General features: G+C 36.6%; 3 protein-coding genes across 11 annotated transcripts in view; 1 reads left to right on the top strand and 2 right to left on the bottom strand.

Annotated features, from left to right (window-relative positions):
* Positions 1–22,604, bottom strand: part of LOC104416809 (disease resistance protein RPV1) — a 52,666-nt gene that overhangs the window by 25,172 nt on the left and 4,890 nt on the right. The window lies entirely within an intron of this gene.
* LOC104416807 (TMV resistance protein N) overlaps positions 1–22,604 on the bottom strand; it is a 46,241-nt gene that overhangs the window by 20,978 nt on the left and 2,659 nt on the right. The window contains exon 3 of one of the 2 annotated variants that reach the window (XM_039311572.1): positions 20,056–20,832. The exons of the other annotated variant lie outside the window; for it this stretch is intronic. The gene's annotated coding sequence lies outside the window, so the exon portion shown is untranslated. Of the gene's footprint in view, positions 1–20,055; positions 20,833–22,604 lie in introns of those variants that run through there. 2 annotated transcript variants of the gene reach the window in all.
* LOC104416040 (OVARIAN TUMOR DOMAIN-containing deubiquitinating enzyme 7-like) overlaps positions 8,217–22,604 on the top strand; it is an 88,694-nt gene continuing 74,306 nt past the window's right edge. For 2 of the 8 annotated variants that reach the window (XM_039311504.1, XM_039311511.1), the window contains exons 1-9: positions 8,217–8,382; positions 8,651–8,757; positions 9,341–9,416; positions 10,195–10,344; positions 11,068–11,129; positions 12,012–12,096; positions 12,195–12,344; positions 12,469–12,589; positions 12,817–12,931. In XM_039311504.1, coding sequence (XP_039167438.1) covers positions 8,335–8,382; positions 8,651–8,757; positions 9,341–9,416; positions 10,195–10,344; positions 11,068–11,129; positions 12,012–12,096; positions 12,195–12,344; positions 12,469–12,589; positions 12,817–12,931 — 914 coding nt within the window. In that variant the 5' untranslated portion in view covers positions 8,217–8,334. Of the gene's footprint in view, positions 8,383–8,650; positions 8,758–9,340; positions 9,417–10,194; positions 10,345–11,067; positions 11,130–12,011; positions 12,097–12,194; positions 12,345–12,468; positions 12,600–12,803; positions 12,938–22,604 lie in introns of those variants that run through there. The other 6 variants (XM_039311526.1, XM_039311521.1, XM_039311515.1 and 3 more) reach the window with 5 other exon arrangements.

The raw sequence follows: 22,604 nt of genomic DNA, 5'->3' as shown, positions 1-22,604 counted from the left end.
AAGCACTTTGATACTTTAGAGCAGTTAAAAAGGGGCTGTAGGCAAGTGAATTTTCAAAGAAATGAATTCCCATCATAACATATAGGCTATGTTTGGCAGTTATGATAAAATTTGAGATAAGATAAAATTTATTTTATCCCGTATTTGTGCCTACTCAAAACAGGATAAATGAGGATATAATGGGGATATAGACCGGATAAAATTATCCAATAGGAAATGTGGGATAAATGTCAATAGGAATTTTAGCATCCATAATAGAAAAGTTATATTTCTCAAATGACAGATTTTTTAAATCAACAAAATTAAAATGATATTTCAATATAAATAATATTCGAATTCTAATATAAGAAATTCAAAATAACAAAAAAATTAGTTATTTTAATTTAGTATAATTTGTATTTATATATTCGAATTTAATTATATTTTATAAAATAATTTCAATATATAAATATAAATATAAATATAAATATATATTTATTATATATTTTAGGTATTTTAGTATTTTAGGTATATCGGTATAGTTTACTATTTAATAAAAATTTATTTGAGAACAATGAGAAGGGAAAAAAACAAAAAATAAAAAGCAATTAATTAATAAAAGAGAGGAAAATAAAATAAAAAGCAAATAAAATAAAGTAAACAAGAGCGTCGTGAGAGATAGTTATTTTTTTCAAATGACAAATTTTTAGAATTGACAAAATTAAAATTATATCTCCATATAAATAATATTTGAATCTAATATAAGAAATTCAAAATAACAAAAAATAAAATTTAGTTATTTTAATTTAATCTTATTTTATTTTTAGATATTGGAGTTTAATTATATTTTATAAAATAATTTCAATATATAAATAAAATATATATTTATTATATATTTTAGGTATTTTAGTATTCTGGTTATATTAGTACAATCTGCTAGTTAATAAAATTTTATTAAAGAATGACGGGGGGGGAAAGAAAAAAATAAAAAAGAGATTAATTAATAAAAGAGATGAAAATAAAATAAAAAAACCAAATAAAATAAAGTAAGAAAGAGTGTTGTGAGAAATTTTTACTATTTTTGTTTGTAAAATTTTTGGTTCATTTTTACAAACAATATACATGATATTGTGTGAGTATATCCAACTTTATTACTGCAATTACCAAACAATAAGTATAATATATCACAATTCTCTCAATTTTATATCATATTCTACCTAGTCCTATCCTGATTAGAAATCCAAACGATGAAACGTAGCCATAGGCTATAGACTTATTTTATTATCATTTAAATATATTGTATTAGTTGCAACGTTTTTTTTTCTTTCTTTTAAGTTTTTTTTTTATTTTTATTTTTGGGGCTCAGCCGCTCAAGGATGGATTAGATGCCGAGGTGCTAGTGATAAAGCGACCCAAAAACAGATTACAAGCCAATAGTCTCTGTTGCTTCTTTAGGCGGGCTTTGCTTCTTAAGGAACATCCCAGTTGCCCACAAACAAATTACTTTTTAATGATTTAAACTTTTGAGTAGAAATCCTTAACAAATAATGTAAAAACAGGCATATGAGATTCAATGTGGCCATATTATGTTTTTTCGGTGACGTGATTGGCTTATAGCGGAGGGTAGCACTTGCAGTATACCCCATACAATCCCCGCACCCAACAGACGAAACATGGAGAGCTAAAGCCCTCGTAGTCCCTTGTACTTTCTCTTTGCTCTGACCAAGCCCACCACCAAGGCACCCTGCATTGGTATGATGAGTTATTAATTTTTCCGTAACAACACTAACTTGGATCTAAGATTTTATTTCTAATGGCACATTTCTAAATAGCTCGGTGACTCACTATTGAGTTTGGATACTACAAATTCCTCGAATAGTAGGTGACATGCTACAATAAAAGTGGGCCTACGTTGGCAAGTTGCTTAATCCAACAATATTTTTACTTACTTCAGTTTTATCCGTAATGGCAAATTCCTTATTTTAGTTATAACTAACTAGTTGTAAGTGGACTATGTGGGTAAGTTGCTAATTTCACTGCTAAGTTTATGCTTTAAGTGGTAATTTCCACATATGATCATTTACTTTCCACTCGAAGTTGGAAAATTCCTTATTTCGGCGATTCCTTGCTACCTTTTAAAAAATGAAACTATGTCGGTGAGTTAGTAGTTTTATCGGTAAATTACTATGTTCAGCATTAAGTTTTTGTTTTGAGTGATAAATCTATGCAAAATTTTGATTGTTAATTATCGCATTTCTTGTTGATAAATTACTATGAGTATACTTGATTAATAGGTTGCTAGTTATATGATTTTACCAACGGAATAAATCTACAAGCCATATTAGGAAATTAACCATGCTCGAAGGATTGTTCCTGGTAGCCAGTAGGTGCAATTATGATAAAATGATCTGGAGTCCAGTTAAAAGTACCCGCTGCTAATGACTATTACAAAGATAAACTAATGCCATTGAAATCAGTAAACAATATGTAGCTAAGCATGTTGTGCAGAACATGACATTTATTAGTGACATCATGATGCGATTGACAAGGAAAAATCAAACATCTCGAGATACTTGGTGTTTACCTTCTCTTTGCAATTAATGGATCCTGTAAGCTCAAAGTGGAGATCACCCTTTGCTTGAAATACAACACAGTATCCTACTCCTGGAATCTTATTATACAAGTCCTTTGAAGTCACAAAAGATATATAACCCTCGGGAAGCAACCACTTTGGTGTATCTCGTCCAAGTAGAATAACTTGGCAATATATTTTGTGATGAAATGTCTATCATAGATGTAGACTGTTAGTTTTTTGAAATTAGCACCTAAAAGGAGTTTTAATGAGTTAAGTGGGTAGTCCTACAGTTTAGATATAGTTAGCAAAAGCATTACAAATAATTTTTTTTTTTTGTACTTAACTGGTGGAGACTAGACATGTATTATTGAAGATTTTGCAACTGGATGAACATGTATTATTAAATTTTTTCACTAGGTGATCTTTGTAATTCAACAATGAACAAGAGTTCCATGAATAAAGAGAATATCCTTTGCGTTGCCTTATAGAACCTGCACTACATATACATGTAGAATCACTTTCCATATGTTTGGTTTTTTTGTTAGCCCACCAATTCAGGATTTTCAGCCTTTTATAATACAAAAACACTCAATGCAGCCAACATGTACATGACTCCATATTAAATAGAGAGAGAGAGAGAGAGAGAGAGGAGGGGAGGGAGGGAGGGAGGGAGGGAGGGAGGGAGGGAGGGAGTCTAACCTCAACAATCTCAGCATCACATAAGTTGGAGGAATTCTACTTAGAGATTTGCAACTAGTTGCCCATAGTGTTATCAATTTGCAACTAGTGTTATCGATTTCCTTTGGAGAGAGAGAGAGAGAGAGAGAGAGAGAGAGAGAGAGAGAGAGAGAGAGAGAGAGAAATCTCAAGTGGGAACCCATGAGCCATGATCAATCCTTTGACAACTAATTTATCACATCAATTTAAGCTAACATATGGAATCTTATGTAGAGGCAGTGGAAGGTCAAGAATCTCTTCTAGTAATCACTTACTAGGAAGTGGTGGTTGATTAATCATTTTAAAAAATTAGTTTGCACATGACAATTCAATGAGTTAAACTACTAAAAACTCATTTTTCCAATCCTTTGGGTCTTTTAATAACTCAATAAGCATCAATTTAGTGGAGATGTCGAAGAAATAGCTAAGGAAATCGAGCAGTTGCGGGAGGAATCAATCAATTATGTGAGGATGTGAGGAAGAGTCCAAAGAAAGAGGAAAGGAAATCAAGCAATTATCAAAGTGAGCTTCATAAAAAGTATGTAATTTCAATGTTGCTGATCTATCACTACATCATGAAGATCAAGAACTTCATGGAATTGGCCTTTGAGGACAGTCTTTTCCAACGGTGGGAGAATGACATTGGAAGTATTCGTATCTGTATTGGAAGATTTTAAGATCCTCTCTTGTGATTTCCATAATAGGTATAATATGTTCTCTTGATCCTCTCTTGTGATTTCAAACAAAAAGAGATTCCTAGAGTTCATTAGTGATCAAGGGAGTATTGTGTCCTTGGAGTGGCTTTACCAAGATGATGATTTGGTTAAGGGAGACCTGGGTTATTTAATCTCGTCCTTGTCCTTCCTATCCTTTGCAGTGGGGTTTTCTACCTCACTAAGATTAAACAACCTTTCTCCTAATTTGTTCATTCAACACAATTCGATGTCAATGGGATCGACAAGCATGACAAGAAAATTGAAGGACCAAAAAGTAGGTCTCATATTAGGCATAGAAAGAGAAAACTATATGCACACATGTTAAGTGTATGCACAAAATTTATATTTGAAGAATTGAGCAAAACCACTAAATTAGAAGTACTTAATGGAAATAAATTGTTGATAAATTATACACTACATAGACACATATAGAAAAAGTTAATGGAAAAAGAAAGACTTTTCAAGATTTCAATTCTAAAAAACTTCTTGTCAAATAGAAAAAGTTTAGATTTTGATATTGAAACGTAAGAGAGGTCAAATAAACTTGGCTTAGTCCGTACTCTCTCATATACACCAATTCGCGACTTATGGTCCCAATTTTTAACCAACAAATCATTTTCATTTATGAGTCACCATTAATCATTGTGATAGGTAGATTAGAAACTTAAGTAAAACATCAGAAGAAATACTTTACTTCTGCAACTAGAGAAATTAATAAATTAGAATCGAGAACTTGATTACTCTAATTAATCAACTATTGCCCTTCCGCAACCTAATTTTGTTTAAATTTTGAGATTTGATGATTTTTTTGAAGGATTTTTATGCAACTTTAGAAGAAATATATTCGAAACCATTTTTAGGCCTTTCCATAATTTTTAAAAAAGAAATTAAAGTAACAATGTAATATAAACTGACCTGGTCGGCCAGACTGCATGCTTTCGATTATGTGATGTCTATAGTCATTGCATTTAGGTGGCTTTTTATGAAGAATGAAGTTTCGATCGGCGAGAAACAGATTGGCAATAATCAAATTTTCGCCGAATGATGCTGACCTATGTCATAATGAAAAGAGAATTTCTCATGAATCATATATATACAAGTAGATTCATTTAGATGGATAGAGGGGGAAGAGAAAAAAATGCAATTACGTATAATGAAGTGTAAATTCGTCAGTAACAAAAAATACTTGTTTTTTTTTTTTTTAAGTAATGTGTCACATTGATTAAGGGAGCACTATGAACTATAGTTAGTATAGGGTCCATCATAATTTAAGTGCAATCAATGATAGGATTGGATCGACCTATCTAAGTGAAGTCTAAGTCTATTTATTTAAGATAGGATAAAGATAAGATATCCTAGGAATCTCAATTTCAATTACCAGGGCCGTGAATGCTCAAGCGAGAACACCCCTTTTTGTTCCTCATATATTAAAATTCATCTAAAAGAATTACTATATTAAATAACTTATTGACATATAAATGCATAAGTAAATTATATAGAAAATTTATCACATAACTCAATATATTGACATAATAGACACTTGAGGACCTTGTTAATGAGTGCTCATCTATTAACAATACTTGATTTGGAATAATGCAATTTCCAAGCATTAAATGTCCATATCAGTGCATTCAAAACTGCAAAATTCCCTTAATTGGTTGCAAGTTACTCGTTAACAAAATCATTTTTGAAAAGGTACCTTCAAACTCGTTAGCACGAGCCGATGAATAATTACTAAAAATAATAATAGCTCCAATTTCACCTCTATTTTTTCCTTTGACACTTTAACTAAACGAGGGATGCTCACAGCTCATGATTCTTCTTGTATTTCATCTGCTCATCCTACCATTGAGTCCAGCTCAAAAGTTTCCAATTAGTGACGCCACTTTTATCATAATTAAATAAAAAGCACACATTGAATTATTTGTAGTACGGTTCACACTCGACATTGTGGTCGCTTCCAATTCTTGACCAATTTGTCCTTAAGAGAATCAATAATTCAGCGGATGGACCGTCAATGTCCTTCGTTTCACGTCACGTGTGGTCGTTCTCTAGCGCCTACCTATTTCGTAGCTCGTACTTGTGAATTAAAAAGACCAAAAAAAACTTGAAAGGACAATACCCACTATAAATTACTATCGATTCATCGAAAAAAAAAAATAAAAAAAAAGGCAGCATGATCAAAGAATGGGCACTGAACCCTTATTCTAATTTTTTAATATTTTAAATTTCTAACATTTTGTGGCAAAGCATCGCTGCTCATCGTTCCATCCATTTTCATTTATTTACAAAGCTGGGAGGGCTGTCAACCACCCCGAATTGCAAAAAGAGGACCACCATTCAACTAAAGATCTCCCATAAATTAGCCTCCTCCTCATCTTTTAGTTTTCTCTGTTTTATTCAGTCGGTTGTTTACGATATGTCGATTTGAATAGATAGGTCGGTCCAAAATGGGGAGTTAGGAATATGCAAGCTTACTTACATTAATAATTCGCTATGGCAAGGTGGCGCACTCGTGAAGCAATCCCCACACCACAACCCCCGCCCCCGGAATTAAATGGAGAACGTGAAAGGTGTCGAGATGGACGCGATGATCATACACCAATCATGATGTTCAGCGGTCTTTTGTCTGCTTTAATTCAGCGCGACTTTTGGGTCAGTGACAGCCTCGCTTTAACCTCGCTTTAGTTGATTGAGATAGCCTCGTTGCTTCGCTCAATTAATAAGGGTTTTTTGTCAAATGACTGATGATGCCACTAAAAATTTCAAATCAGTATCCTCACAACACATTCGCTGACAACTATTTTTCATCCTACCCAAAAAAGAGTCTCATACTTCTGAAATACTAAGGGCCTTTTATCGATGACTGATGATGCCACTAAAAATTTCAAACCAGCATCCTCATGACACATTCGTCGACAGCTATTTTTTATCCTACCCAAAAAAGAGTCTCATACATCTGAAAATTAATTTTTGGTTCATGAAAAAAAACTCAAGTTGGTATCCTTGACCAATATTTGTCCCCCTTTATCCCATTAAAAGGCAAATATGTTAACATACGTGGATTTTCCATATTAGATTTGTCATTCTTTGCGTTAGATTTTATATGTGCATTTTAATGAGATATTGAACTTAAATGCTGATTGGATAGATTTGGGTTGGGAGTATGGAATTTTTCGTGAGACGATATTAATATGTCAAGGGCTACCAATTGTAAAATTGATTTTAAGACGAAAATTAATTTGGAGTAGTTGTATAATAAGGATATCGATTTTATGATTTTTTTAAAAGTTATTTTAAATGAATTTTAAATGTGCAAAATATATTCCCTGAGGAGTTATTGCTAATGAGTGCGTTTGAGGTGCAGGGCTATACCATAATGGCTATGTGGGTCATTGTCACACAACTCATTTGATGTGGCCATGACCTGAACAAGCCAACAGAATCCCAATAATTACTTAAAATTGACGCTTTTTTCTTTTCCTTTTTCTTCTAAATGGTAAGCTAGAGTTTGGATTAGTTTTTGTGAATCTCGATCAATCCTTCTCCTCAAGACATTTTAAGGGTGCCCTCCTTCACATTGACTTGGTGTTTTCGAGAATTTACTTCTCAAGTGCTCACAACAACACCACTAAAAAAGTTAAGCTCATACCTAAATTTTGTAAAAACGATCATGTTAACGAGTGCTTGACATACTTAATTTGGGATAATTTGATTTTCAAAGTATCGATTATGCATGACATGAGAACAAATAATAAATTGGAAACTATACATTTTCCAAAAAAATTGTGGCTTAACAAATGTCCTTGAGGTGCCCCTAATAAATTCCTTTTAAAACAATGCATGCTGAACAAAACGTTGATTGACCGACCAAAAAAAAAAAAAAGAAAAAAATGTTGATTGGACATATTCGAGACGAGAATCGGAGTCCAGACCTCCGACCAGAATAAACCAGAAGCAATCAATTGCACATTCGAGGCGATTTCACGACGCGATAGACAAAGAAAGAAAGGGGGTTAGTTGCAAAAATTGACAGCATCGGGGCCAGATTGTAATTGACCCTAAGCATCGTGATCTAATTGAAAAAAAGGTCAAAAAAGCAAGAGATATTCATAGAATTGGGCTCGCTCCTCGGCCCATCATTATCTTTTAGTGACGAACAAATTGGTCTCCGAACGGGAAAAGCCCACGGCCCATCTGGCATCCGTCTCCATCTTCTTCGCTGGGCGATCCTCGCTCCGGTTCGAACCGCCCCGGCTCTCTGGTGTTCGAGCGCCGTCTCCCGGCGGCAAATCTCGACCTCGCCCGATCATCTCCGGCGGCATTCATCGTCTTCTCTCCGCAGCGATGGTGCAGAAGCAGCACCACAAGTCCAACGCCAAGAAACAGCCTCACGTAAGCGATTTCCTTCGCTACTTATGGTTGCAATTTCCATCTATTTGGGCACTCGTGACTATTGCTTGCTCTTCGATGAGGCGGCGTGTTTTGTCTCCGAAGAAGAAATTCGAAAGTTTCAATTGCTTCTATGATCTGTTTGTTGCGGCGAGGCCTCTGAATTGAGCTTTGGTGGACGTGCTTTTGGCTAAGTTCCTGATTGAAGTGTTCGTTGGTGGTTGTTCTCGGAATCTGAGTGGACGTGAATGTGGGATGCGTTGATGAACAGGTCAAAAAGCAGGGGAAGCAAGCGGATAACACGCAGTTCCGAGCTCAGCTTGATGCTCTGGGCCTGAAAATTGTCCAGGTGACTGCAGATGGTAATTGCTTTTTCAGGTCTGTGTTCCTTGTTAGAAAAAGATCACCGTAATGTTCATGATTTTGTTGAATGTTTCCAGGGTTTGATTTTTTTTTTTGTTAGATAACAGTATTCCTCTCTGTTTTGGAAGATTTTTGGTATGCTCATTGCATTACCACTCTATCGTCAGAACACAACACAAAGTGCGTTTTATGGTACACTGGTTCTGGAACACTATCATCGATGTACTAGAAATTCCTCAGTTGGAAAAATTATTGCATTTCGTACAATGTATCATTCTGCTTGAGACACTGCATCTGGAAATATTTCTCGAAGAAGAGCTCTATTTGTCAGGGAATGTAGCTCTTTTAACTTAGTCTCGAGGATATTAGATTGACTCTTCCATTATCCAACTAAGTAACTTTGTAAATTTCTATCACTATTGTATCACTATTGTACAACGCCTAGAGAAACTAACCATGTGCCTCATTCCTGTTTTCATTCCACATATTTGAATTATCCATCCTCCAGGTAATCTTACAGCCTTGTGTGGAGCTTTTGTTTATAGAAACGCCTTTGCTATGGTTGGAATTTTCATAGTTGTCCACTCTTGTTAATCAGGGCCGTTGCAGATCAGTTGGAAGGCAATGAAGAAGAACATGGGAAGTACCGTAGTACGGTTGTTCAGTACATATTGGTATGTGGAGTGCAGATTTCTCTTTTTCAAACTGTAGGAATTATGTTTTGGGGGGGGGGGGGGTTTACATGGTGATGTAGTCCTCATTTGTATTAGTCCTCAGTGATCCGAATCTAAACTTTATTTGGTGCATTTTGTTCTTGAACTTTTCTGTAAGTATTGATGGATCTCACACTTATATAGACACTGAAATAGCATGCCTTTGGAAGAAAAAACCAAGTTAAAATGGGTATTATACATTGAAGCATACATTTCTGCTGCCACTGGTTATTCCTGGTGATATTCAGCTCACAGTCACAGTTGCATAGAGCTATAACAACACAAGGATCACCCGAGCAATTTGACATTCTTATTTTACTAGAGAGGAAAACCTTCTGAGTGTTAACCGTGATTTGGATGGTGTATCTTGGCCTAAACTGACAGGTGCAGGAGGAAGCTGGACTTTATAGTTACCCGCATTGTTCTAGCCTACAGGAATGTGCGGTTGCTACTTTAGTGTGCCATTATTATGCAAACCGACATATTTTTGGAGGAGATATTGAGAAAATAAAAATTTAGAGAATTGATACTAACGTAAAATAAGTCAACTTTTTACCATGCATGATAAAACTTTAATGTTTTGCAATGGCACAAATTGATAGTCTTGCTTGTTTCAAGTTTCAACAGAATCCTTTATTTTCATTTGTTTTTTCTCATAGTGATGTGTTTAAGGAAATAAAATCCTCATCTGAAGAATGGACCTGATATATGCATCTAAGATGGGAATTGTTAATGACAGAAAAATCGTGAAATGTTCGAACCATTTATTGAGGATGATGCGCCATTTGAGGAGTATTGCAAAACCATGGACAATGATGGCACATGGGCTGGTCATATGGAATTGCAAGCAGCTTCTCTTGTTACACGGAGTAACATTTGCATTCATCGGGTAAGACTGACAATGAAGTCATCAACCATCACCTATGTGAAGTTTTGTTGGTTACGGTCTTTTCATTCCTTCGGGAGAAACATCCAGACTAAATGAGGATGTCATTAGACTCGTCAATTGTTAGCCTTGCTACTGGATTTGAAGTTTTGCTGTTTAAGCATGCATCCTAGAATTCGATGACCATTGAAGAACCCATGATTATTGGTTTCCAGATTCATTCTCCACTTAATCATATAACGGCTTTCTTCCCCAATATGGCCCTCCTTTATCTGAGAATTTATTCCCCCATCATTGTTTAGATCAAAAGACCACTTAGGATGTTGTTCTCATAATGGTTATAGCTTGTTCTTTTCTGTCTGGTTATAATTTGTTACTCTTTAGACTGAAAAATTGACTCATCCGAAGCGCAATGATATCCGGCATGTCTTGCGATGTCTATTGTGGCAAAAGCATGTGGAAGGACCATTGATAGCGATGTGCAAAAGATTTTTTCGGAGATATATTGCACCTTTTAGCACAAGGAAATCTGATGGGTGCATATAATCCTAATTCAAAGAAGATTTAATATATTGAACTTGTTACAAAATTGCTGGCTTTTTGAGTGTTCTATATGTCCTTGATGAATCTACATAGCACTAATTAGTTTTGATACATGCTGTGCATGCAAATATCTGTTTGTTGATGCCAAATGGAACGATTTATCACACTCCTTACTTGATGCAGAACATGTCACCTCGGTGGTACATACGCAATTTTGATCAGCCTGGTGCTCGTATGATCCATTTGTGAGTTTTCTGAACCTAGAGACTGGTGTTTTTTTGCTAAGCAAGTGCTCAAATATCGGGATGAGATCTGGCTCTGTTTGTATACACTTAAATAAATTACCTTTTCTTACATTTTACTTTCCCTCAAAAGATTTGAAAATAAAACAATGTTTTTTTTTTAAGAGATTATGAAAAGATTATATATTTCTCCTGGTCAATTTTGTTTATTTTTAAAAGGTTTTAGGTGTTTCGAGTTTCATAAAAGTCAAATTGCAAGAGCTGCAAGATCTTTTTTTTAAAAAAAAATGAAAGCTATAAGTACAAGTCGTCCAAACAAACCAGCTCATTACACAAAAGAAGGTACTGCAGCTTGTTCAGGGAGACTGCTGATTTGTGAAATTATTTTAGCATGCAAGGACAACATCTCATAAGTTGCAGATCCAAGTGTAGTTGTGGTGTTGTTAGATTTAACAATGGAAGTTCTTTTGCTAGTTTGGGAGACGTTTTGGTGTGGTTGGAGAGGGATAAATTACTGGCCAAGCATATGTGGTAGGAGACCAAAATGTCACTATAGCTTTTGTTTCTTCGATAAATTTTTTTATTGAAATTCCCATTCATAATCCTTCAATGAATGGCATCCCTTAATATTCTAAGTTAAGATGGATTGGATCTGTCTAGGTAGTAGCCATCGTGACCTTGAATTGTCACGAGGATCACAAAATTTAGTGGATATATGATATTCCATGCTTTACTATCTTCGATAGGTGTCATCATGTGAAACCAGTAAGCATAAAAAATGTGCGTTGTGCCATTATTGTTTTTGTGGATAGGGAAAATCTTATGTTCTTTTGTACTGATGGTGTTTCATTATTTGAACTTATATATTTTGCTTTGCTTTATTAGATCTTATCATGATGAGGAACATTACAACAGTGTGAGGTTGAAGGAAGACACTGGAGATGGGCCAGCTAGGCCAATTACAATCAAGGTTGCTACTGGAATTTAATTCTAATTTACTTAGTTAGTGGGGAAGTTGGACAAATTGTGAATTTAAGTATGTGATTTGATAATTTCTTTTGCTGAAAGGTCGATTCTAATCTCTCATCATCATCTCGCCAAGCAAAAGCTGGGTCAAAGAAGTCTAAAGCAGGAACTGGTAAGGTTATTACTGATGCTGGATCCATCAAGCTAGTCATGGCTGGAAGTGGTTGTGAGAACATTGAGAAAGTTGAGCAGGTTATGTCCTCGCTTCTTCTGCTTGCTTGTTTGCATTAAATGCTTTCCTCTCATTTGCTGGGTGTCTAGAATTAGAATACAAGACCTTTCTGTGGCTTCTGTGTGACATGTGATACTTTTATAGACATTGCTGCAAATGTATGGGGATGTTGATGCTGCCATAGAGTATTTGATAGCAGAAAAAGGTATTGAAGATTTTTCAGAGGAAGCTGTCCAGTCTCCCTGCAATGCAGATGCTTCTCATGGTAATGGCTGGTCAGTATTTATCTCTCTAGATTTTCTTTAATAATTTAACTTCGCAGTTTCAGAGATACCATGTTAAGCTTCATGAGAAGCTTGTTTGGAGTCATTTTGATGCAACTGGTAGAATTAGCGTGCTTTGTCTTGTCAACCATAGATTTTTGGGGTAGTCAAACATGTTACACCCAAAACTATTTCATAATTCTTTGTGGTGTTTAGGTGATGATGCCAGTGGAAATTCTGAGGAACAGAGAGAGGAACCTGTGGAAGAGGCCAATAAAGAAAATCCACCTAGCAATAGCGCTAAACGGACTCATGATGATGGCAGTGCCCAGCAAGAAGACAAGGTTTCCACAAAAGACGACTAAGCTCAAACGTGAGAATTGTTGGTGACGCGCCTCTTCAATTTTATCTGCTTGTTTTATTTTGAAATGCGGAAAATCTCAAGAAACAAGGCTTGTCTATGTGGTTCAAAAAAGAGATACAAGTCCTGTTGTGGGTCAGGGACAGAGAAAGTCTCTGCAATTTCCAAGTATTTCTCGTTCTCTCTGTGCTTTATATGTCAAGTTATAGTTTAAGCTTGTCTTTTGTTGAAGTACCTTTCCTGTTTCCGTGTGATTCGAGTTCATATGTATCTTGAAATTATGGCTTATGTATCCAAAATTGTATCGTACTTAACTTCAAGTCTGGACTATTTTCTCACTCCTATGCTTTGTCGAATAATGGGTTCACTTTGGGAAAATGTTCATACATGGGTAATATAAATTTGTACTTACAAGAACAAAGACAGCACTGAAGAATTCTCCTTTTTTATGTCTAAATGTTGTTTTGCAGTAATCAAGCTCTTGAATCCAGAAAAGGTAGAAAGGAAAAGAAGTGAGGCAAGAGAGGGTCTGACACATCTGCACTTTCTAGCGGATCTGATGGAGGGCCACCTGATATGGGGGCTCTTTGTATCTGATCTTTTGTTAAAGTATGTGCACCATCATCTATTGAATTTCAGATGTCAGTACGCTGTCTTTCAAATATTTGATTAGACACAAATTTTTTTCTACTTCCATTAGCATGAATTTGATGCATGCATCTCTTTTTTGATCTTTGGGATAAGTGCACTTTCTAGTTTTCCACCTGTTGCCAACTTTAGAAAAATCTATAGGTACAAAATTTTCAATGGTGTTATTTTCCTTGGAGTTGGAGATTCTTTGCACACATAACTGTTGTGCATGCATATAACACCTACCCTGGTAGATATGTTGGCATTGGCATAGGTGAGTTTGGTGAGAAGTCCAAAGGGGGAAGGAGATAAGGAAATTCAGTTATTGCTGTCCCTGGGCTAAACCTTTTCATGAATATATAAGAGACATCACATGAATTTGACAAGTGATGGTTTAATTTCTAAATTCCCTTCCAAAGTGATGGTTTTGTTGTAACCGTAGTTTGGGGTTCCCATGAAGATGTCATTCCTTTTCCTTTTATTTCTTTGACAAGAAAGGCACTAAGCATTTATGCACACTTCTTCTTGTAATTGATAAAAGAGGGGTAAGATGCAAAATGCACTGAAGCTCCGTCTATAAGGAACCAAATGCAATCCATCTGCAGTTGGAGATGACACAGATAGTACATATGCTAGTTTTTCCATTCAAATTGGTGCAGATTTCTAAAATTAAACAACTTTGACTGACAATTATCTATGGTTATTTTGGCAAAAAAGTAGTATAGATCTTTTGTTGGTTTTCATTGGTTGATATATCATCATAACATCATTTAGACGAATTAAGTCTCCAAAGCTCCTAAGTGATGGATAGTGTGTAAAGACCATGAGCACCTTCGAAGTTTTAGTAGTAGATTTTCCAATAATCCCACAATAATCCTGAATTTTTTTTTATATTGTTTTTGTGGAATTGCATTGTGTCAGATGGGGCTTGTCCAGTTCTCAAGAATCACAACAATCTTGCAGCTTCGTCATTGCATCCATGAGGGAGTGGGGAGAGAATCGAATTGTGAGCAGGAAATTGATGCTGAAAGAAGTCTATAACTTGAGCTTCTTCCTGGAGCAACTTGTGAGGTTACTTATTATTTTTTATTGGCTTGCCTCAAATATAAATCTTTTCATTCTCTATTAGCTGCAACATAGAGCGCATGTTAGTCTGAGGTTATCTTCTGTCTTCGAAGGCTGGTACCTAACTAGTCTTGTATACTACCTAGTCCCAAAATGGGGAAATAAAAGATCCTTCCTTCATCTAATAGCTTAATTGAACCTTGCATGGTGATGCTGCTCTAATAACACAGGGAGTTAAGCGATTTTTAAGCTAATAAAACTGTGTAGATTCATTATTTCCATGTAAGAAGTCAAAAACACATGATACTTTGCAAGATTGAAAGGTGTGCCTTGTGAGGCCCATTTTCGTTCAAATGGTGATCCAACATATGGGAGGCATAATTGCCCACTGATATGGGAAAATGTAGACATCCCGAGAACTTTAATGCGATAAAAGCGTCTTCGGCTTGGCCTATGCCGTGATGTTCCGTGGATGTCTAGGCCGGTAAGTGGACTTTTCCCATCGTGCGCCATTGTTGAACGAGATTGGTCAACCTGCTTCTTCATTGTCCTCGAAAAGGTGGTCTGTAAAAGCCAGGAGACCACACCTAGGTCCCCTCCATGAGATAAGTGTACCTAGCTATTAATTGTCTAGTATAATAGACTTTCTTATTAAATACTTAGATAAGGTTCTGATGTAAAATAATCGATATAGTTGTTAGCCATGTGTTTAAGGTCTATCTTATGGTTATGTGAACCCATTTGTATTATGAATTGAGAATTTTAATAGGAAATACATGATGCGTTGTTTTCAAATTTTTGGTCCATTGATTTTGTAGAATGGCTCCGCCAGGGTAATTCTAATCAGAGTATAGAAGGGCCAGTACTAGATTAAGGATAGTTTAGTTGGAAAACATATATATATATAATCAAGTTTAGAATCACCACAAAAAAGAGGTGTGTCAGTTCAAGGGACAAGGTCATGATGTTATACAACGCAGTAGGGACGTGTGGTGTGGCAAGCAAATCAATTTCAAAATTTAAGCATCAAGTAAGAGGATCGGCATTTTATACGATCGATTTAATTGGTTGGTCACATCATGTTAGCCATTAGCAATTTGAGTATTGAATAAAATAATGGGATATGTTCAGTAGAAGTCCTAAAACTTGTCAAGAAAGTGCAATTAAGTCTTAAAATTTACAAAAAGTGCAATCAAGTCCTAAAACTTGTCAAGTTGGTTCAATTTAGTCCTAAAGTTAACACCTTTGTCAAAAAGTTAACGAATTGACGTGGTCTTTGATATAATATTTTAAATGAATTTTTTTTTATTATATATATGGTTTTTTAAAATTATTTTTTTATTCAAAATCTTTAAAAATAAGATAAAAAAACTAAGAAGAAAAAGCTAAATTTATTTAAAAAGTAAAAATATTAAAAAAAATGGTCTGCGGTGGAGCTTCGCCGCCCATCGTGAAGGGCCGGCAATGGCCGCGGACGGGCCGGTGATGGTCGCGGCCCGGCGGGTGGCCGGTCTTCACCGTGAGGGCCGGCGACCATCGCTCGCCCTAGGCGAGGCCTCGCCGGCCCTCGCCTGGGGTCGGCGATGCTCGCCCAGATCTGGGCGCCGAGCAACCGAACCCCATGGTCCTCCTCCTCCTTGGCCTCGCCATTCTCATCGTCGTCAGCGACGGGGGCGGCGTCGTCCTCGTCGGCGGAGCTGGTGGAGCGGGCAACGGCCTCGAGCTCCTCCTCGTCCTCCTCGTTGGCCGGCTCGTCGAGCTGCGGCTACTCCTCCCCCTCGGACTCGTCCGAAACGGTGCCTCGTCGGATGACGCTTGCTCGCCCGGATCTGGGCGAGCATTGCCGACCCCAGGGCCGATGGTCGCCCGCCCCCTCGCGAGGCCTCGCCGGCCCTCGTGGGGTGGCGTGCCTAGATCCGGGCGTCCTCGCCGGTGGGGTGGCCGGCCCTCACACGGGTCGACGAGACCTCGCTTGGGCGGGGCGGCCACCCGCCTAGGGCCGGTGACCATCGCCGTCCCCTCCGTGGCCGTCGCCCGCCCCTCCGGCGATGGGCGGCCGCGGAAGCTCCACCGACATGCTTTTTTATTTTTATTTTTAATAGTTTTGTTTTTTTAAATAAATTTAGCTTTTCCTTTTTTATTTTTATCTTATTTTTAAAGATTTTGAATAAAAATAATTTTAAAAAGCCATATATATAATAAAAAATTCATTTAAAATATTATGTCGGCATCACGTCGGATCCCTAAATATTTTTTCAAACAAGGAGGGTGGCCCCTTGAAAAGTTTTCAGATGCTACAACTCCCAAGCTTGCAAGAACTTTACGAAACCTACTCCCTTTGGAGAAATGCTACTCTTCATCACCTATAGTTGCAAGGACATTCCAGGGAGTACCACTGATTATATGCACTTAGTTGTTGCTAAATAGACATACCGTCACTTACCAGTTTATTGAGGGAACTTACTATGCTATTGGATAAATACTAAATAATAGGATCATGGAGATATAAACTCCACAATCAAATTACAACCCTCAAAAGAAAGCTACTAACTACATGCGCAGTGATGATCATGAGGACCCATGGGACTTATGACCATCGGAAAAATAATTACGATGTACAGATACTACCGATTACATATAAAGAGAGAAAGTACTATATTAATGGAAAATTTCAAATTGATAGCTCCCGCAACTTAAGAACGTGATGAAAGTTAATATCCATGGGTGCAGTATAATTTTCCAGGATTTCAGGTGATTTAAAATTGTTCAGTAATATTTACTGAAAAATTTTGTTATTTATGATGACTATTTGACAAAATTTACTATATTAATTTAAGTTTACTAACGACTAAGATCAACATACAGGTACAACAAAGATTATTTTCTGGCAATGAGCAAAGATTAACATACGATTATAACAGGAATATGTATAGAAACATATAAGCAGTGCCGCAAACCTTTCTTGCTTCATCTATAAATTGCATGAAAAAAGTTTCAAATTACCCAAGTAAAGGGAAATGATGCTGGGAAAAATGAAATATGAATACATTTATATAAGGAATATGTACACTAAAAGTCTTAAAACTTGTTACGAAAGTATAATCAAGTTCCAAGACTTTTTCAAGTCTTAAAACCTGTCCCATCAGTGCAATTAAGTACTGATGTTAGCACCATCCAAATTGAGAAACGAAAATGCTGATATGTCACTTATTGATATAATTTGACTACACACGTCGGAGATACTTGAGCCAAACATGATGTCCCGTTCTAATGAATTGAAGTGTCTTGTGTGCACTCTCCCTCCATTTTCATATATGACATTAGAAATTGAACTGAATGCCATCTATTACTTCAACAGCAACATAGATGTCTCGGGGCATCAGGAAACATATTATTAGAGATTCCTTCCTTAAAGATCTGCGTGCCAACACTACTTGAGATTCCTTCCTTAAGATCTGCATGCCAACACTACTCCACTCCCCTATTCCTATTTTATCTGTTCACTCGCCGACTCCATTCCTCAAACAAGCGTGGGAGAAATTTGCGTAAGAAATCTTTCCAATCCATTTCATAGATTGAAGTTGGATCTACTAATTGATTGTGTTCGAGCACAAACTTCAAATCATTATCCATTTGCTTGCATCTTAGCACATATCCCAACTTTTCCACGGTTCCACCCGACACTTTGAGTGTAAGGCTAAATTGTAAGTAATCCTCGTCAAATTCAAGAAAATCAACTGCTCCCTCTAGCACTCCCCACAGCACATTCGGTTTGAGATATTGAATCCACATTTGACTCGAATCAAATGAATCGAGAGTTCCTGATAACACATTCCGTTTTTGGCCGTTAACACGGGGCACGATGTCAAAAGATATTTCCTTTTCTCCATCTTCTACACTGAAAACAACACAGAGAGCTAATCCCAAGAACTTATCATAAAAGTCCTGTGAAACCATGAAAGATATGGTATTGCCTTCAACAAGGACGAACTCCTCTGGCATATCTCCTCTGGGAAGAATATCTCTATAGTAGGGAGTAATTCCAGAATAGTGACACTTCTGTTATACCAATAAATTGTTAGACATACTCAAGTTGATAATTAGTTAAAATAGAAGAGTTTAATTTGAGAATTTTTCTGGTAATTTAACCAAAGCTAGAGTTTTATAATAATTAAATATATCGATCCTTCCTTGCCTTATATGTAATACTCATGAAATCATTCACTTGCGAGTGTTGTCTAGCACATGGTGCAGAATCACTTATTTAGATTTGCTTATTTGTATAGAATTTTCAGTTTTGCGTTATACAAACACAGTGCGCCCGACATACACTCCAACAAATCAACACATGCACTTATGAATGCGCGCACCCGGAGGGAGAGGGAGAGGAGAGGGAGAGACAGACCTCAACTGAACCGTCTGCCTTTGGCCTTGATTGGTGATTATCTTCATTGAGGGACCTCAACTGGGGAGTCAGCCATGATATTGCCGCATGGGAAGCCATCCATGATATCGTCATCTTTTTCTGTTTCATTCCTACGGTCTTCCTCTGAGCTTCTATTATCTTCAGGGTATAACCACCGCTATTACATATAGGTGCAAAACCACGATATATTAGCTTGTTTTGTTTGCTAGCATTTGTAGCTTTTGCATTATACAAACACAATGCACCCATATCAATCAAACACACACACACCACAATCACGGAGGGGAGAAAGGTTGGGGTGGAGGGAGGGAGAGAGAGAGATAGACCTCATATGCCAGATCTGAGAGATTGGCCAAACTTTCTTCCTCTGTGGTTGTTTCTTTATCGTCATGCCAAATCTCATAGAGCAAACCTAGGATCCAGCAACTCATCATCTCGATACAAAGCCTCCAAATCGTCCTCTAATGGCTTGCATATTAATCGAAATCCACACTTTTTTACAATTGCACCACCCGATGCGCTAACGCGTAACTGGAAAGAATTTGAGTCATTTTGACCCAAAGTGCTCTGCTTGCCATAGATCCTCTACTTCATAACAATAAAGCCACACATAATCCGAATGCGATGGACATGAAGGGATCGCATACGAAGGGAGGCAGAGTTCGCCATTAATGTATGGACAGACCTTAAATTTGGCATTTCGTTTCCCTTCCTTTACTCGAAATACAATGCAGATAGCTAATGCTAGGAACTTCTTACACAAATCCTTTGAAGCCATGAAAGATATATAACCCTCTTTATTCGGGAGCAACCATTTTGGCATCTCTCCTCCACGTAGAAGAATATGGCAAAAATTATTGGAAGAAATTTGCTGTCATAGATGTAAATTGTTAGAACAGTATTTCAAATTTGAAACTTGGAAAATAGGAGAGTTTAGCTACAGTTAGCAATACATATACATGACTCCGTATAATCAGAGAGGGAGGAGAGAGAGAGTCTAACCTTATTATGGACCAGTGCATGAAATAATGACAAATGTCAGAGGAAATTTTACTTAGAGATTCACAATTCAATGCCAATAAACCCCGCAATTGGTCTGGAATCTTGCCAATCTCTTGTAGTTGTCCGCATCCCGAAACATCCAAATATAATAGCTTAGGAAAACATGAATGATTCTTTAGGAACTCTACTTCTAGTAGATCACATCCCCCAAGCCTTAAGATGAGTAGCTTAGGAAATCCCGTCTTCCTATGCAAATCACTCAAATCCTCCTCCTCCTTTGGAAACTTGATTAGTTTTGAACAACCATTAAGCATCAAGCTCTCAAGATTTGGCAACTTGTAAATGCTAGATGGGAGGTTTGCCAATTTCTTGCAATTAATCAAACTCAAATTCTCCAAAGAAACAAGATTTTCTATGGATGCAGGAAGTTCCTTTATTGAAGTTTCTTTTAAATAAAGTTCTTTCAAGCCTTTGATTTTATCCGGAATATTAGGGAATCTTTGCAACTTTGAGCAACCAGTAAGATTGAGAAGTTGAAGATTCTTGGATTGGAGCACATCGGGGAAATGATGAAGGTTAGAGCACCCTTTGAGATTCAAATATTGTAATTTGGGGTGATATGCAATTGATTCGTGAGCACACTCCAAATTTTTGCATCCATGGAGATCCAGTTCCTTGAGATTTGGAGTCAAATCGAGGTTCGGCATACAAACCACTGACGGACATTCACTGAAGTTAAGGAACTTCAAATTTTTAAAGTCCTGCAAGAAACATCCATACAGAAAAAAAAATGAAGATAAAAATGTTTAAAGAAAAACACTTGATCATCATTCAAGTTCTGTGTGATCAGAAATTAGTTGATCATAGCACTCCCTTTCCCTTTTCAAATATGAGTTTATTGAGCAATCCTTGGCCAAAAGAGAAGATTAAAAAAAAAAAAAAAAAAGAATAATACTCATTGGATCCTATCAAGAGACATATATCAAGAGACATACGAGAGAGATCATTCCAATGCTAAGTGGCGTGACCACTTCTATGTGTACGTTCAGAAACAATACATGTAAAGAGAGAGAGGGTAACCTCAAGTGGGAGCACATGAGCCACGATCAAATCCTTTGCCAAGTAATTCATGACATGAATTTTAGCTAACATAGGTGGCACTTGATGGATCTACAATCTTATGCAGAGATACGCAATGGCCATAAAGGTGGTGGAAGCTCAGGAATCTCTTGCGTCATCTCTTATTAGGTCATGTTGGTTGGTTGATCGATTTTCAAGAATCGCACATTTTGTATCATGTAGTAGTCCCTTGATGCGTTACATGTTGCTGAACTTTATATTAGTGAAATTGTGTGTCTACATGGTATTCCAAAGACAACCCCTTTTGTCGAGTTTATCAGTCATTTTTGGCATATATTACAAGAAATGCAGACTTAGTTTCAGTTTAGTTCTGCTAGCCATCTTTATAAGGAGTTTTATTAGAAAACATGTAAAACATTGGGATATGTTATTGGTTCAAGCCGAATTTGCATATAATAATTTGATGAGCCAAACTATTGGAAAATGTCAATTTGATGTTGTGTAGCGAAAGCATCTTTTAAGTCCTCTGGATCTTACACCATTATTCACTAATAATATGAAGAAAAATCTAGGACAATCAATAAGTTACATGAGGAAGTGAAGAAGAGAAGTTCGAAGCAAAAAATATCCCAAAAAAGCAAAAAAAAATAGAAAAGCCTGGAAAGAAGGTTATCGTGTCTAGATTCATTTGAGAAGCGCTTTCTACCTAGTCGTCATGCAACAAGTTGTTCTTTTCTAGTTTTGGAACGCATCAACAATAATACCTACAAAAGTGAGCTTTGTGGAGAGTGGTGTTTTCACTAGTTTCAATGTTGCTGATCTATCAGTATGAAGTTGGCTCGAGGAGGAGTCTTTTCAAGATTTCAAGATTCTCTCTTATGAATAGAATAATAGGGATAAAATATATTTTCTTAATCTATGAGTCTGTTTAAACTTTTTAGGATTGCTTTATTCTCGATTATAATGTGATAATATTGTAGCCTGTTTGAATTTCGTATTTTAGGTTCATTTTTCTTTACTTGGAGGTTACTTAAAGGTATTTTAGGCTCCTACTTATAATTGTCCTCTCGGTCTCTTATAATAAACACAATTAATTTATTAGATGAAGTTTCATTCTATCTTTTTCTTTGTCTTTCTCTCTGTCCTTTTAAGTGATTCATGAGTGATCAAGAGAGTGCTGCATCCTTGGAGTGGCCTACTAAGGTGGTGATTTGGCTAAGGGAGACCTTCTGTATCTAGTCTCTTCCTATCCTCCATAGTGGGGTTTTCCCACTTCGTTAAGATTGAAGACCCCCTTTATTTATTTGTTCGTTCAACACATTCCGAAATCAGTGTGGCCGACATGCACGACGGCAAAATTGAAAGCCCATAAAGTTTGTCTCATGGGCGGAGTAGGAAGAGAAAAATATGAGTATGCACAAGAGTTGAAAAAACTGATATTTGAAAAATTGAG

The sequence above is a fragment of the Eucalyptus grandis genome, chromosome 1 (assembly GCF_016545825.1).
Source record: "Eucalyptus grandis isolate ANBG69807.140 chromosome 1, ASM1654582v1, whole genome shotgun sequence".
NCBI classification, from domain to species: Eukaryota; Viridiplantae; Streptophyta; class Magnoliopsida; order Myrtales; family Myrtaceae; genus Eucalyptus; species Eucalyptus grandis.
This window is presented reverse-complemented; position numbering and strand designations above follow the sequence as displayed.